General features: G+C 67.8%; 1 protein-coding gene across 1 annotated transcript; it reads right to left on the bottom strand.

Moving 5' to 3' along the window:
* Nucleotides 1-2,762: 2,762 nt before the first annotated feature.
* On the bottom strand, nt 2,763-13,183 carry GDF11 (growth differentiation factor 11). Its single transcript, XM_064401137.1, has 3 exons — nt 12,585-13,183; nt 7,719-8,092; nt 2,763-6,151 (listed from the first exon to the last, which is right to left on the bottom strand). The coding sequence occupies exons 1-3, from the start codon at nt 12,961-12,963 to the stop codon at nt 5,771-5,773; spliced, it is 1,134 nt and encodes a 377-aa protein (XP_064257207.1). The 5' UTR covers nt 12,964-13,183; the 3' UTR covers nt 2,763-5,770.
* Between the last annotated feature and the right edge of the window lie 41 nt (nt 13,184-13,224).

The following is a 13,224-nucleotide window of genomic DNA, read 5'->3' as shown; positions in this document are numbered from 1 at the left end:
TGTCCTGGAGGATCTGGCCAGAGTGGACACTGGGGACCTGGCCAGGCTGGACACTGGGGACATGGCCAGTGGCCACGGGGCCACCAACCCAGCAGGACCCGCTGACCCAGCTGGAGCCACATCCCTGTGTCCGTCCCTGTGTCCAGTCCCTGTGTCCAGTCCCTGTGTCCGTCCCTGTGTCCATCCCTGTGTCCATCCCTGTGTCCGTCCCTGTGTCCAGTCCCTGTGTCCATCCCTGTGTCCGTCCCTGTGTCCAGTCCCTGTGTCCATCCCTGTGTCCATCCCTGTGTCCGTCCCTGTGTCCAGTCCCTGTGTCCAGTCCCTGTGTCCATCCCTGTGTCCATCCCTGTGTCCGTCCCTGTGTCCAGTCCCTGTGTCCATCCCTGTGTCCGTCCCTGTGTCCGTCCCTGTGTCCAGTCCCTGTGTCCAGTCCCTGTGTCCATCCCTGTGTCCAGTCCCTGTGTCCAGTCCCTGTGTCCATCCCTGTGTCCGTCCCTGTGTCCGTCCCTGTGTCCATCCCTGTGTCCAGTCCCTGTGTCCGTCCCTGTGTCCGTCCCTGTGTCCAGTCCCTGTGTCCATCCCTGTGTCCGTCCCTGTGTCCAGTCCCCGTGTCCGTCCCCGTGTCCATCCCCGTGTCCATCCCTGTGTCCGTCCCCGTGTCCGTCCCTGTGTCCGTCCCTGTGTCCAGTCCCTGTGTCCGTCCCTGTGTCCAGTCCCTGTGTCCATCCCTGTGTCCGTCCCTGTGTCCAGTCCCTGTGTCCGTCCCTGTGTCCATCCCTGTGTCCGTCCCTGTGTCCAGTCCCTGTGTCCGTCCCTGTGTCCATCCCTGTGTCCGTCCCTGTGTCCAGTCCCTGTGTCCATCCCTGTGTCCGTCCCTGTGTCCAGTCCCTGTGTCCGTCCCTGTGTCCAGTCCCTGTGTCCATCCCTGTGTCCAGTCCCTGTGTCCAGTCCCTGTGTCCATCCCTGTGTCCGTCCCTGTGTCCAGTCCCTGTGTCCATCCCTGTGTCCAGTCCCTGTGTCCAGTCCCTGTGTCCATCCCTGTGTCCGTCCCTGTGTCCGTCCCTGTGTCCATCCCTGTGTCCGTCCCTGTGTCCAGTCCCTGGGTCCGTCCCTGTGTCCATCCCTGTGTCCGTCCCTGTGTCCAGTCCCTGTGTCCATCCCTGTGTCCATCCCTGTGTCCAGTCCCTGTGTCCAGTCCCTGTGTCCATCCCTGTGTCCGTCCCTGTGTCCGTCCCTGTGTCCATCCTTGTGTCCAGTCCCTGTGTCCGTCCCTGTGTCCGTCCCTGTGTCCATCCTTGTGTCCAGTCCCTGTGTCCGTCCCTGTGTCCGTCCTGTGTCCATTCCTCGCACACTGGGGGTCACTGCCCCCCCTGTCCCCTCCCCTGGTGACACCCCCTGCCCGCCGTGTCCCCCCCGCGGTGACACCTCCCTGTCCCCGGCCAGCCCTAATTAGCCGGGGACATTCCCGGCATAGCTGCAGCCCCTAATGAGGCTCCATAAAGCGGCCCCGGCTCCTGGGGCTGCTCGTAAAATCCCCCCTTAAAATCCTCCCCCATTAAAAATCCCCCCTTAAATTCCCCCCTTGAAATCCCCCATAAAATCCTCCTCTGTAAAAATGCCCCATTAAAAATCCTCCTTAAAAATCCCATTAAAATCCTCCCCTAAAATCCCCCATTAAAAATTAAAAATCTCCCCTAAAAATCCCCTTTAAAAATCTCCTTTTACAACCGGGGGGCCGGGCTGGGACCCCGAGTGTCCCCAGCCCTGTCCCGAGTGTCCCCAGCCCTGTCCCAAATGTCCCCAACCCTGTCCCGAATGTCCCCAACCCTGTCCCGAGTGTCCCCAACCCTGTCCCAAATGTCCCCAACCCTGTCCCGAGTGTCCCCAGCCCTGTCCCAGCTGTCCCCAACCCTGTCCCAAATGTCCCCAACCCTGTCCCGAGTGTCCCCAACCCTGTCCCGAGTGTCCCCAGCCCTGTCCCGAGTGTCCCCAACCCTGTCCCGAGTGTCCCCAACCCTGTCCCAGCTGTCCCCAGCCCTGTCCCGAGTGTCCCCAACCCTGTCCCATCTGTCCCTAACCCTGTCCCAAAGGTCCCCAGCCCTGTCCCAGCTGTCCCCAGCCCTGTCCCATCTGTCCCTAACCTTGTCCCAAAGGTCCCCAGCCCTGTCCCGAGTGTCCCCAGCCCTGTCCTGAGTGTCCCCAACCCTATCCCGTGTGTCCCCAGCCCTGTCCCAAGTGTCCCCAGCCCTGTCCCAGCTGTCCCCAACCCTGTCCCGAGTGTCCCCAACCCTGTCCCGAGTGTCCCCAGCCCTGTCCCGTGTGTCCCCAGCCCTGTCCCGAGTGTCCCCAGCCCTGTCCCAGCTGTCCCCAGCCCTGTCCCAGCTGTCCCCAGCTCTGTCCCGAGTGTCCCCATGGCAATGTCCCCATGCCCGGTGTCCCCAAGGACCAGGGCTCAGCAGTGGGGCGTTGTCCCCGTGCCAGCCTGGGGGGTGTCCCCTGTCCCTCCCTGTCCCCCGGGGCTGTCCCCAGTGTCACCCCCAAGGTCCCCTCTGGAACCTTCCAGAGCCCAAATCCTTCCCACACCACCTCGAGGTGACAAAGGTGACAAAGGTGACATGGCCACCCCCAGAGCGCCGGGGGTGGAGCTGAACTCTCAGATTATTTCTCTGTTTTTTTAAAAAACATTTTACATTTTTTTGGAATTTTTTTTTATTCTTTCTTTTTATATTTTTGCTGTTCAAGTGCTGAGTTCGGCCCCGCCCCCCCCTCCCCCGGGACCCCCCCCGGGACCCCCCCGGGTCCCCCCGGAGCGACAGAACGAGGGACAAAAACAACGGACGGACCAACAGAAAAGGAACCTAGGACACGCACAGCCCGAGAGCGGGAAATAATTAGAATAATTAGAATAATTAGAATAATAATATACTCGGGGGGCACCACCCCCCGCCACCCCCTGCCTGTGGCACCAGTTGGTCCCGGGCACTGGGACCAGTTAACCCTGGGCACTGGGACCAGTCAGAGCCGGGCACTGGGACCAGTTAACCCTGGGCACTGGGACCAGTCAGAGCTGGGCACTGGGACCAGTCAGAGCTGGGCACTGGGACCAGTTAACCCTGGCACTGGGACCAGTTAGTGCCAGGCATTGGGACCAGTTAACCCTGGGCACTGGGACCAGTCAGAGATGGGTACTGGGACCAGTTAACCCTGGGCACTGGGACCAGTTAGTGCCAGGCATTGGGACCAGTTAACCCTGGGCACTGGGACCAGTCAGAGCCGGGCACTGGGACCAGTTGGACTGGGCACTGGGACCAGTTAACCCTGGCACTGGGACCAGTTAGTCCTGGCACTGGGACCAGTCAGAGATGGGTACTGGGACCAGTTAACCCTGGGCACTGGGACCAGTCAGAGCTGGACACTGGGACCAGTTAACCCTGGGCACTGGGACCAGTTAGTGCCAGGCATTGGGACCAGTTACCCCCAGGCACTGGGACCAGTCAGAGCTGGGTACTGGGACCAGTCAGAGCTGGGTACTGGGACCAGTTAACCCTGGGCACTGGGACCAGTCAGAGCTGGGTACTGGGACCAGTTAACCCTGGCACTGGGACCAGTTCAGGACTGGGCACTGGCATCAGTCAGTCCTGGGCACTGGGACCAGTCAGACCCAGGCACTGGGACCAGTTAGTGCCAGGCATTGGGACCAGTTACCCCCGGGCACTGGGTCCAGTTCAGGACTGAGCACTGGAATCCACCAGTTCCAGGCACTGGCACCAGTCAGAGCTGGGTACTGGGACCAGGCAAAGCTGGGCACTGGCACCAGTTTGTGCCTGGCACTGGGACCAGTTAATCCCGCACACTGGGACCAGTTAGCCCTGGGCACTGGGACCAGTCAGTGCCAGTACTGGGACCAGTTAATCCCATGCACTGGGACCAGTGGTGCCCACTGTGGGGACTGGTGCAGTGCCCGGAGATAACTGGTCCCAGTTTCCAGCTCTGACTGGTCCCAGTGCCCAGTCCCGAACTGGTCCCAGTGCCCGGGGGGAACTGGTCCCAGTGCCGCCCTCCCCGTCCTGTCCCTCGGTGCCCCCGGCCCGTGGCAGCCCCGGGGCCTCGCGGGGCTTTTTGGGCACCGCGGCTTTGGGGCTCCAGGGCCGCTCCCAGTCCCTCCCAGTCCCTCCCAGCGGTTCCGGACCTCTCCCGGTGGGGGCAGCGCTGGGCGCGGGGGTGTCCCCGGCCCCCCGGAGCCCCCCGGAGCCCCCCGGGCACGGCCGGGGGAGCCCCGAGCCCGGGGAGCACGGCCACCTCGGGGGGCTGGTGACCACCTCGGGGGGCTGGTGACCACCTCGGGGGGCTGGTGACCCCCATGAGGGGCTGCTGACCCCCGGACCAGGCTGTGCCCCTTTTGGGGGGCGCGGGGGGCTCTCCCCCCCCTTCCTGCCCCCCCGGCTGTCCCCATCCCCGTCCCCATCCCCGTCCCCTCGCCTCGGCCCCCGCCGGCGCCACCAGGGCGGTGACAGCGGGCGGTGACACGGGGCGGTGGCACCAGCCTGGCACCAGGGGCCCCTTAAGTGCTGCGGCGCCAGGAGGGGCCCGGGGGCGCTCCGGGGCCCCGCGGGGCTGCGGCGGAGCCGGCGACAAGTGCTAAAGATCCGGGTGGCCCTGGAGTCCCCCTAAGTGCTGCTCCCGCCCGGAGCCCCCCGGCTGCGGCACCGGGGGATAAGTGCTGGGGGTCCGCGGGGGCTTCTCCCCCTGCCGAGCCTCCCCCGGCCGCAGCGCTCGGGGCCGGGGGGAGCCGCAGGAGCCGCGGCGGAGCCTCGGGACACGCGGGGGGTTCGTTCTCACGTGAAACAAAACACAAACAACAGAAAAAAAATCATAAAAAAAAGAAAAAAACCAAACAAAACCAAAACCCTCCGAGGGCAGCGCGAGGCGAATGTGCGGCGTAAGCGGAATTTCAGCCCCAGCCGGAGCCTCCCAACAATTCTGGTGTCGCCTCCGGGTGACCCCCGGGCCGCCCTCACCCCCGGCGGAGCCCGGGGCCGGTGCCAGGGCTGCAGCCAAAGCCCGGGCGGAGGCTCCGGGCCCTGCAGCCGCCCTCGCCCGGGGGTCCCCGGGGGTCCCCGGGGGTCTCGGGGCTGCAGCGGCCCCTCCGGAGCCGGCCCCGGCTGCGAGGGGAGCGAGCGGGGCGAGCGCCGGCCGGGAGGGCGATTAATAAATAAATAAATTAAAGAAGGGAGGCGGATTCCTCCCGGTGCCGGGGGTCCCGCGGCCGGACCTCGCTGCGGCCGCGGGGACGGGGTCACCCCGCCCGGGTGTCACCAGCGGTGTCACCAGCGGTGTCCCCAGCGCTGCTCCAGGAGCTCGGGGAGACGCGGGGTGCGCTCGCTCTTCCTCCTCCTCCTCCTCCTCGTCCTCGTCCTGCTGGGCTGGCGCGGGGGAGCCGCCACCCGGGGCCGTGTCCCCGCGGTGTCCCCGTGTCGCCACCGCGGCGTGGGGGTCCCGGCCCCCCCTTCCCTTCTCCGTCCGGTCGCTTTATTGCACAATGCGCGTGGGATCGCGGGCTCGCTGCTCCGTGCCTTCCTCCTCCTCCTCCATCCAAACCGATTTCAACGCTTGGCCTTTGTCACTTTGCGCTTCCCGCCCCGCCCCGAACCAACAACAAAAAAATCCAAAAAAAAAAAGCAAAAAAAAAAAACCAGCGGAAAAAATGCAGAGGAGCCCGCGGGGGGCAGCGGGGGCTCGCCCGGAGGGGGCGCGGGGCGGCAGCGCGGCTCTAGGAGCAGCCGCAGCGATCCACCACCATGCCGGGGATCTTGCCGTAGATGATCTGCTGCTTGTCGTTGAAGTAGAGCATGTTGATGGGGGACATCTTGGTGGGCGTGCAGCAGGGCCCGGCCGAGCCGCGCGGGTTGGCCTGCTGCACCAGGTGCGTGTGCGGGTACTTCTGCATGAACATGTACTCGCACTGGCCCGAGCAGTAGTTGGCCTTGTAGCGCTTGGGGGCGATGATCCAGTCCCAGCCGAACGCCTCGAAGTCCACGGTGAGCGGGTAGCGGCAGCAGCGCGACTCCGTGGAGTGCTCGTCGCAGTCCAGCCCCAGGTTCCGCCGCGAGCGCTTGTTGTTCTCCAGGACGCGCAGCTCCATGAAGGGGTGCTGGGGACAGCGAGGGGACACGGGGACAGCGGGGACAGGGACAGCGGGGACAGTGAGGGGATGGGGACAGCGAGGGGACAGTGAGGGGATGGGGACAGAGAGGGGACAGCGAGGGGACAGTGAGGGGACACGGGGACAGCGGGGACAGGGACAGCGGGGACAGTGAGGGGATGGGGACAGCGAGGGGACAGAGAGGGGACACGGGGGACAGCGGGGACAGGGACAGCGAGGGGACAGCGAGGGGACACGGGGACAGCGAGGGGACAGTGAGGGGACAGGGACAGCGAGGGGACAGTGAGGGGATGGGGACAGCGAGGGGACACGGGGGACAGCGGGGACAGGGACAGCGAGGGGACAGCGAGGGGATGGGGACAGAGAGGGGACAGCGAGGGGACAGTGAGGGGACAGGGACAGTGAGGGGACAGTGAGGGGATGGGGACAGAGAGGGGACACGGGGACAGCGGGGACAGGGACAGCGAGGGGACAGCGAGGGGACACGGGGACAGCGAGGGGACAGGGACAGCAATGAAGGGACACAGGGGACAGGGGTGAGGGGACAGGAACAGCCGGGAGGGGACAGCAGTGAGGGGACAGCCATGAAGGGACAGGGACGGACGTGAGGGGACACAGGGGACAGCGGCAACGGGACAGTGGGGACAGCCATAAGGACACAGTGGTGAGGGGACGCAGGGGACAATGGTGAGGGGACAGGCGAGAGGGGACAGGGACAGTGGTGAGGAGACATGGACAGCCATGAGGGGACAGCGGTGAGGGGACACAGGGACAATGGTGAGGACAATGTGACACACCACCCACCGCACGCTGCTCCACCCGGCCCGGCTGCGCTGTGCCAGGGGTGGTGGCATGTCCTGCAGGTGTCCCCAGCCCCACGGGGCTGTCAGTGGCACCAGGAGCACTACTGAGGTGGCACTGTCCTCACAGAACTGCCACCAGCCCCGTGGAGCTGCCACCCACCCCACGAGAGTGTCACTGTCCCCATGGAGCTGTTACTGTCCCCACAAAGCTGTGACCAACCCCTTAGAGCTGTCACTGCCCCCCAGACCTGTCATCAGCTCCACGGAGCTGTCACTGTCCCCACGACCTGTGACCCCCCTCCCTAAAATGCCCCCACCCCTCGGAGCTGTCATCGTCCCCCAGCCCCATCCCACCACCCACCCAGTGCCCCCCTGGGGACACCCCAAACCCCCTGTCCCCCTGGGCAGTGCCACCCACCAGCCCCTCTGTGCCCCTCTGGGGACACCCCAAACCCTCTGTCCCTCCTCTGGGGACATCCTGAGCCCCCTGGGTGGGCAGTGCCACCCACCAGCCCCTCTAGGGGACACCCCAAACCCCCGTCCCCCCTCTGGGGACCCCCTGACCCCCCCGGCAGTGCCACCCACCAGCCCTTCAGTTCTCCCCTGGGGACACCGCAAACCCCCCGTCCCCCCTCTGGGGACACCCTGAGCCCCCCGGGTGGGCAGTGCCACCCACCAGCCCCTCTAGGGGACACCCCAAACCCCCGTCCCTCCTCTGGGGACCCCCTGACCCCCCCGGCAGCGCCACCCACCAGCCCCTCGGCGCCGGGCCCCAGCGAGGTGACGGCCAGGTCGTTGCCGTTGGGGTCGAAGGCGTTGATCTCGATGCCCCAGTTGTTGTGGGGCTGCTTGAACCAGTTCTGCAGGACGTGCTTGAAGTCGATGCTCTGCCAGTGGCCGGCGCGCGAGTTGAGCTCGATCTTGAGCGAGCGGATGCGGATGTGGCGGCTGCCCTCGTCCGTGACGGGCTTGAGGCGCAGGATCTGCAGGTACACGGTGGAGGTGTGCTGCACCGGCCGCAGGTACACCCAGAGCTGCGCCTTCACCACCTTGGTGAACATGACCTTGGGGCTGAAGTTGAAGAAGCAGCAGTGCGGGTTGCCCTCGATCTGCACCGCCGGGTCGGCTGCGGGGCGAGCGGGGAGAGGGGGGGTCAGGGTTGGCCTTGGGACCCCCGGAGGGACCCCCACCCCAACCCGGTGGGACCCCCGCCCCGCGCTCCGGGACAGCCGGGACTCGCTGCGGGACCCCTGGCCCCACACGGGAACCCTGGAGCCCCTCTGGGACCCCCTCAGCACCGCTCCGGGACCCCCGAGCCGCTCTCTGGGATCCCCCCGGGCCCACTCCGGGACCAGAGACCCGCTGGGATCCCCCGGCCCCGCACCGGGACCCCCGAGACCCTCTCTGGGACACCCCCGGCCCAGCCGAGTGCCTCTCTGGGATCCCCAGCCCCACACTGAGACCCCCGAGCCCCATGTCGGGATCAGAGACCCTCTCTGGGACCCCCTCAGCAAAGCTCCAGGACCCCCCAGCCCCGTGCCAGGACCCCCGAGCCTCACTCTGGGACCCGAGCCCCTCTCTGGGACCCCCGAGCGGCACTCCGGACCCCCCCCGGCCCCGCCGCGGGACCCCCGAGCGCTGGGGGTCGGGGCAGCCCCTCCCGGCCCTGGGGGTGAAGGTCGGGGCAGAGGCCGCCCCGGGGGTCGCCGCGAGGGGGTCCCCGCTTGCCCCCCGACCCGCGGCCCCGGGGGGCTCGGGAGGGGCCCGCAGCGAGCCCCCCTTGGGGGTGGGGGTCCCGGCCTGCGTGGGGCGGGGGGCTCCGGGCCCGCAGCACCTGCTCGGGGCCGCGGGGTGGGGGTCGCACCTCGGGGGGCTCCCGCAGCCCCCCCCCAAACCCGGCAGGTGACCAAACGCAGCGCTGACACCCCCGAGCCGGCTGCGGGGGTCCCCCCGGCCCGGCCCCACATCTGTGTCGAATTGAGGGGGGGATCCGCCCCCCCGCGCGCCCCCCGCCCGCCCCGGTCAGGTTTAATAGCGCCCAGCTGCAGCGCGGGGCCATTTGCCGCGGGGGTCACGACACCGGCGCTGCCGCCTCCCCCGCGCTCGCAAATGGGGCTGGGGGCCGCGGGGACCCCCCTGGCACCCCCCCGGCGCTCACAGCCACGAGCGACCCCCCCCAAAACAGCTCGGGGGGGCTTTGTCACCCGGGCGGGGACGGTGACACCCGGGGGTGCGGGGCCGGGGGTGCGGGGGGGATTTGAGGGGTCCAGGTGTGGATTTAGGGGCTCCAGGTCGGATTTGAGGGGTTCAGGTGGGGATGGGGGGCTCCGGGTACGGTTTTGGGGCTCCAGGTGGGGATTTAGGGGCTCCAGGTCAGATTTGGGGGATTCAGGTGGGGATTTGAGGGGTTCAGGTGGGGATTGGGGGGATCCAGGTCGGGATCTGGGGCTCCGGGTAGGGTTTTGGGGGTTCAGGTGGGGATTTGGGACGCCAGGTGGGGATTTGGGGGCTCAAGTGGGGATTTGAGAGTCCAGGTCAGATTTGGGGTGGTCCAGGTGGGGATTTGGGGGGTGCAGGCGGGGATTTGGGACTCTAGGTGGGGATTGGGGGATCCAGGTAGGATTTGGGGGCTCAGGTGCAGATTTGGGGGCTCAGGTGGGGTTTTGGGGCTCAGGGTCGGGTTTTGGGGGCTCAGGTGGGGTTTTGGGGCTCCCGGTGCCAGCGGGGCCGCTCCCGCAGAGCCCCCCGAGCCCCTCCCCGGGGTCGCCGCTGTCGCTGCCCGGGCCGGGGGGCGCGGGGCGCGGCGAGGGGGGGTCCCGCCGGCCGCGGTGCCGGGATGCTCGTCCCGTCGCCGTGGCAACGGGGGATAAAGGTTACCGGGACACCGGGCCCAGCTGGGCCTGAGCCGGCCGGGGGGCGGCCCCGGAGCCCCCCCAGCTCTTTGTTCCGCCTTGGGGCCCCCGAGCGCGGCCCCCCCTCACAGAGCCCCCCCCCCCCCCCCGAGGTGCTCGGCGCTGTCCCCCCGTCCTCGTGCCCCCCGTCCTCGTGTCCCCCCCCGTCCTCGTGCCCCCCGTCCCTGTCCTTGTGCCCCCCGTCCTCGTGTCCCCCCCCGTCCTCCTGTCCCCGCGTCCCCCTGACCTTGAGCGGCTCCCCCCGGGCCCCTCCAGCCCCCAGCCCCCCCGGGCCCCCCCCCAGGGCCTCATTAAGCTCCCCACCCCCCGCGGGTCGCGGGGGTCACGGGTAGCCCCTCGGGGGGCTTGGGAGCCAATTAACCCTCGCGGCTGCTCCCGGGGGGGGCCGGGGGGAACCCGAGATCTTTATGGCTCTGCTGCGCCCATAAAGCGCCTTCCCCTCCTTCTGTTCAGGAACCATAAAAACCCCGCAATGGCCCGGGGGGGGCGAGCGGAGAGGGGAGAATAAAATCAAAATAATAACGGAGAGGAGCCCCCCCCTCCCCGGCCCGGGGCGCATCCGGCCGGGGGTCCGGGCCCGCGGGACCCCCGGGGGGAGGAGGGGCCCTGCCCTTTATTTTGGGGGGCCCCCGAGCTGCCAAAGGGGCGGGGAGGGGGGGCCCGAGGCCCGGGGAGGAAAACCCCAGCGTGTCGTCAATTTTATGGGTAATAAAATTTCAAAGCCGCCCGAGCGCATTTAATGCCTGGGAAGGAAATTCGGGGAGGGGGCGGCAGCGCCTCACACCTCCCTCCCTTCCGCTCGCCCTTCGCCCCCGGCCCCTCGCCCCCCCGGGGGTCCCGCGCCGGGAGCAGGTGGAGAAATCCCGGGGGAAACTGAGGCAGGGAGGGGGCGGAGCCGAGCCAGGCGCGGCCAAGGGCCCGCGTCCCCTCCCGCTGTCCCTGCGGGGACCCCTGGCCGCGCTGGCCTGTCCCCAGCCCGGCCCTGCTGTCACCCCGCTGTCACCCCGCTGTGGCCTTGCCGTCACCCTGATGTCACCTCACCGTCACCCTGCTGCCAGCCTGTTTGTCACCCTGTTGTCACCCTGTTTGTCACCCTGCTGTCACCCCGCTGTCACCCCGCCACGTGCCCTGGGGACCGCGGGGTCACCGTGCCACCTGCGCCGTGCCCCCAGTGCCAGCTCCCAGTGCCACCGCTGAGCGGTGCCAGCGCCTGGTGACAGTCCCCAGGTCCCCAGGCACCGGTGCCAGGTCCCAGCACGCAGTGACGGGTCACGGGCCCCGCTGCCAGCTCCCAGTCCCAGCTCCCAGTCCCAGTTCCAGTCCCAGCTCCCAGTTCCAGCCCCAGCCCCAGTCCCATCTCCTCTCTCAGGTCCCAGTCCCAGTCTCAGTCTCAGTTCCCAGTTTCAGTCCCCAGGCTCAGCTCCCAGTCCCAGTTCCCAGTCCCACTCTCAGTCTCAATCTCAGTTCCCAGTTTCACTCCCCAGTCCCAGCTCCCAGTACCCAGTCCTTGTCCCCAGTCCCAGTCTCAGTCTCAGCTCCCAGTCCCCAGTCCCAGTCCCTGTCCCTAGTTCCAGTCCCCATTTCCAGTCCCAGCTCCCAGTCCCCAGTTCCCACTCACCAGTGTCCTCCCAGTCCCAATCCCAGTTCCCAGTCTCAGTCCCCAGTTTCAGGTCCCAGTACAAAGGGCCAGGTCCCAGTGCTGGTGCTGGGCCGGGTGCTGCTGCCAGCTCCCAGTGCCAGTCCCTAGCTCCCAGTCCCCTGTCCCAGCACCCAGTCCTGTGTCCCCAGTCCTAGCACCTTGTCCCAGCTCCCAGTGCCAGTCCCAGCTCCCAGTCCCAGCTCCCAGTGCCAGTCCCAGTGCCAGTCCCCTGTCCCAGCACCCAGTCCCTGCTCCCAGCGCTCAGCTCCAGCTTCCAGTCTCAGTCCCAGTCCTGTGTTCCCAGTCCTAGCACCTTGTCCCAGTCCCAGTCTCCTGTCCCAGCTCCCAGCACTCAGCTCCAGCTCCCAGCTCCCAGTCCCAGTCCCCAGTCCTGTGTCCCCAGTTCCAGTCCAGTGTCAGCACCCTGTCCCCAGCCCCAGCACTCGGTGCCAGCTGCTGGTCCCCAGTCCCTGTCCCCAGTCCCCAGTGCCAGCTCCCAGGACTTAGTTCCAGGTCCCAGTCCCCTGTCCCCAGTCCCCAGTACCAGATCCCAGTACCAACTCCCAGCTCCCAGTGCCAGCTCCCAGCACTCAGGACCATCTCCCAGTCCCAGTGTCAGCACCCTGTCCCCAGCCCCAGTCCCCAGTGCCAGCTCCTGCTCCCCAGCACGGGGCCCCTCTCCCAGTCCCAGTCCCCTGTCCGCTGTCCCCCTGTCCCCTTGTTGTCCCCCGTTGTCCCCTTGTCCCCGTCCCCGAGCACACGAAGCGTCCCCGCGGGACCCGCACGGACCGGGGGGGGCTCGGGGCGGCCGGGAGGAATCGGAGACCCCCGGGGAGGGCTCGTGGACCCCCGGGGGGGGCTCGGGGCGGCCGGGGGTGACTCGGGGACCCCCGGGGGGGGCTCGGGGCGGCCGGGGCGCCCCGCGGGGCCGCCGGTGCCGAGCGGGGAGGGCGGCGGGGGAGCGGGAGGGGAGCCGGGGGGGGGGGTCCGGGCCGGGGCTGGGGGGCCGGGGGCGGGGGGGGGAGTCCTGCGGCGAAGTTTGCAGCGGAACAAAGGGCGGCACTGACTTTCCTGGGCCATGCTGATGACGGTCTCGGTGGTGGCGTGGTACTCGTCCTCCTCCAGGTACTCGTCGTGCTGCAGCGAGTCCCCCTGGAAGTCGTGGAGGTCCAGGAGCTGCTGGAGCGGGGGGGCCTTGGGCAGCAGCTGCTTCACCACCTCCCGGGTGATGTTGGGCGCTTCCTTCAGCCGCAGCTTGCTCAGGATCTGCGACTTGATGCTCTCCAGGCGCAGCTCTTTGCTCTGCCGCCGCCACAGGCACACGGGGCAGGCGGGCTCGGAGGCGGGGGGCTGCTCCACGGACCCCCCCCCCGCCACCGCGGCCAGCAGCGAGCCCAGCAGCCACCACAGCGGGGCCATGCCGGGGGGGGACAGCAAGAAATACATCGGGAGAGCGGCGGGGGGGGACAAAAACAAAAAGAAAAAAAAAAAAAAAAAGAAAGAAACAAGAGGGAGGGGAAAAAAAATAAAATAAAAAAAAAATAAAATAAGCAAACCCTTCCCCACCGGGCCGCCCCCCCGCCCCGCTTCCACCGCAGCGCGCAAGGGGGGGGAAGGCGGTAACGGCGGCGGGGGCGGGGAAGCGGGGACCCCGGGGGGGGCCGAAGGGGGGGGGGGGATGAAAAAAAGCGGCGGTAGCGGCGGCCC

The sequence above is a fragment of the Passer domesticus genome, chromosome 31 (genome assembly GCF_036417665.1).
Source record: "Passer domesticus isolate bPasDom1 chromosome 31, bPasDom1.hap1, whole genome shotgun sequence".
Lineage (NCBI taxonomy): Eukaryota > Metazoa > Chordata > Aves > Passeriformes > Passeridae > Passer > Passer domesticus.
Note: the sequence above shows the minus strand (reverse complement) of the source record. Positions and strands in the feature narration are given on the sequence as shown.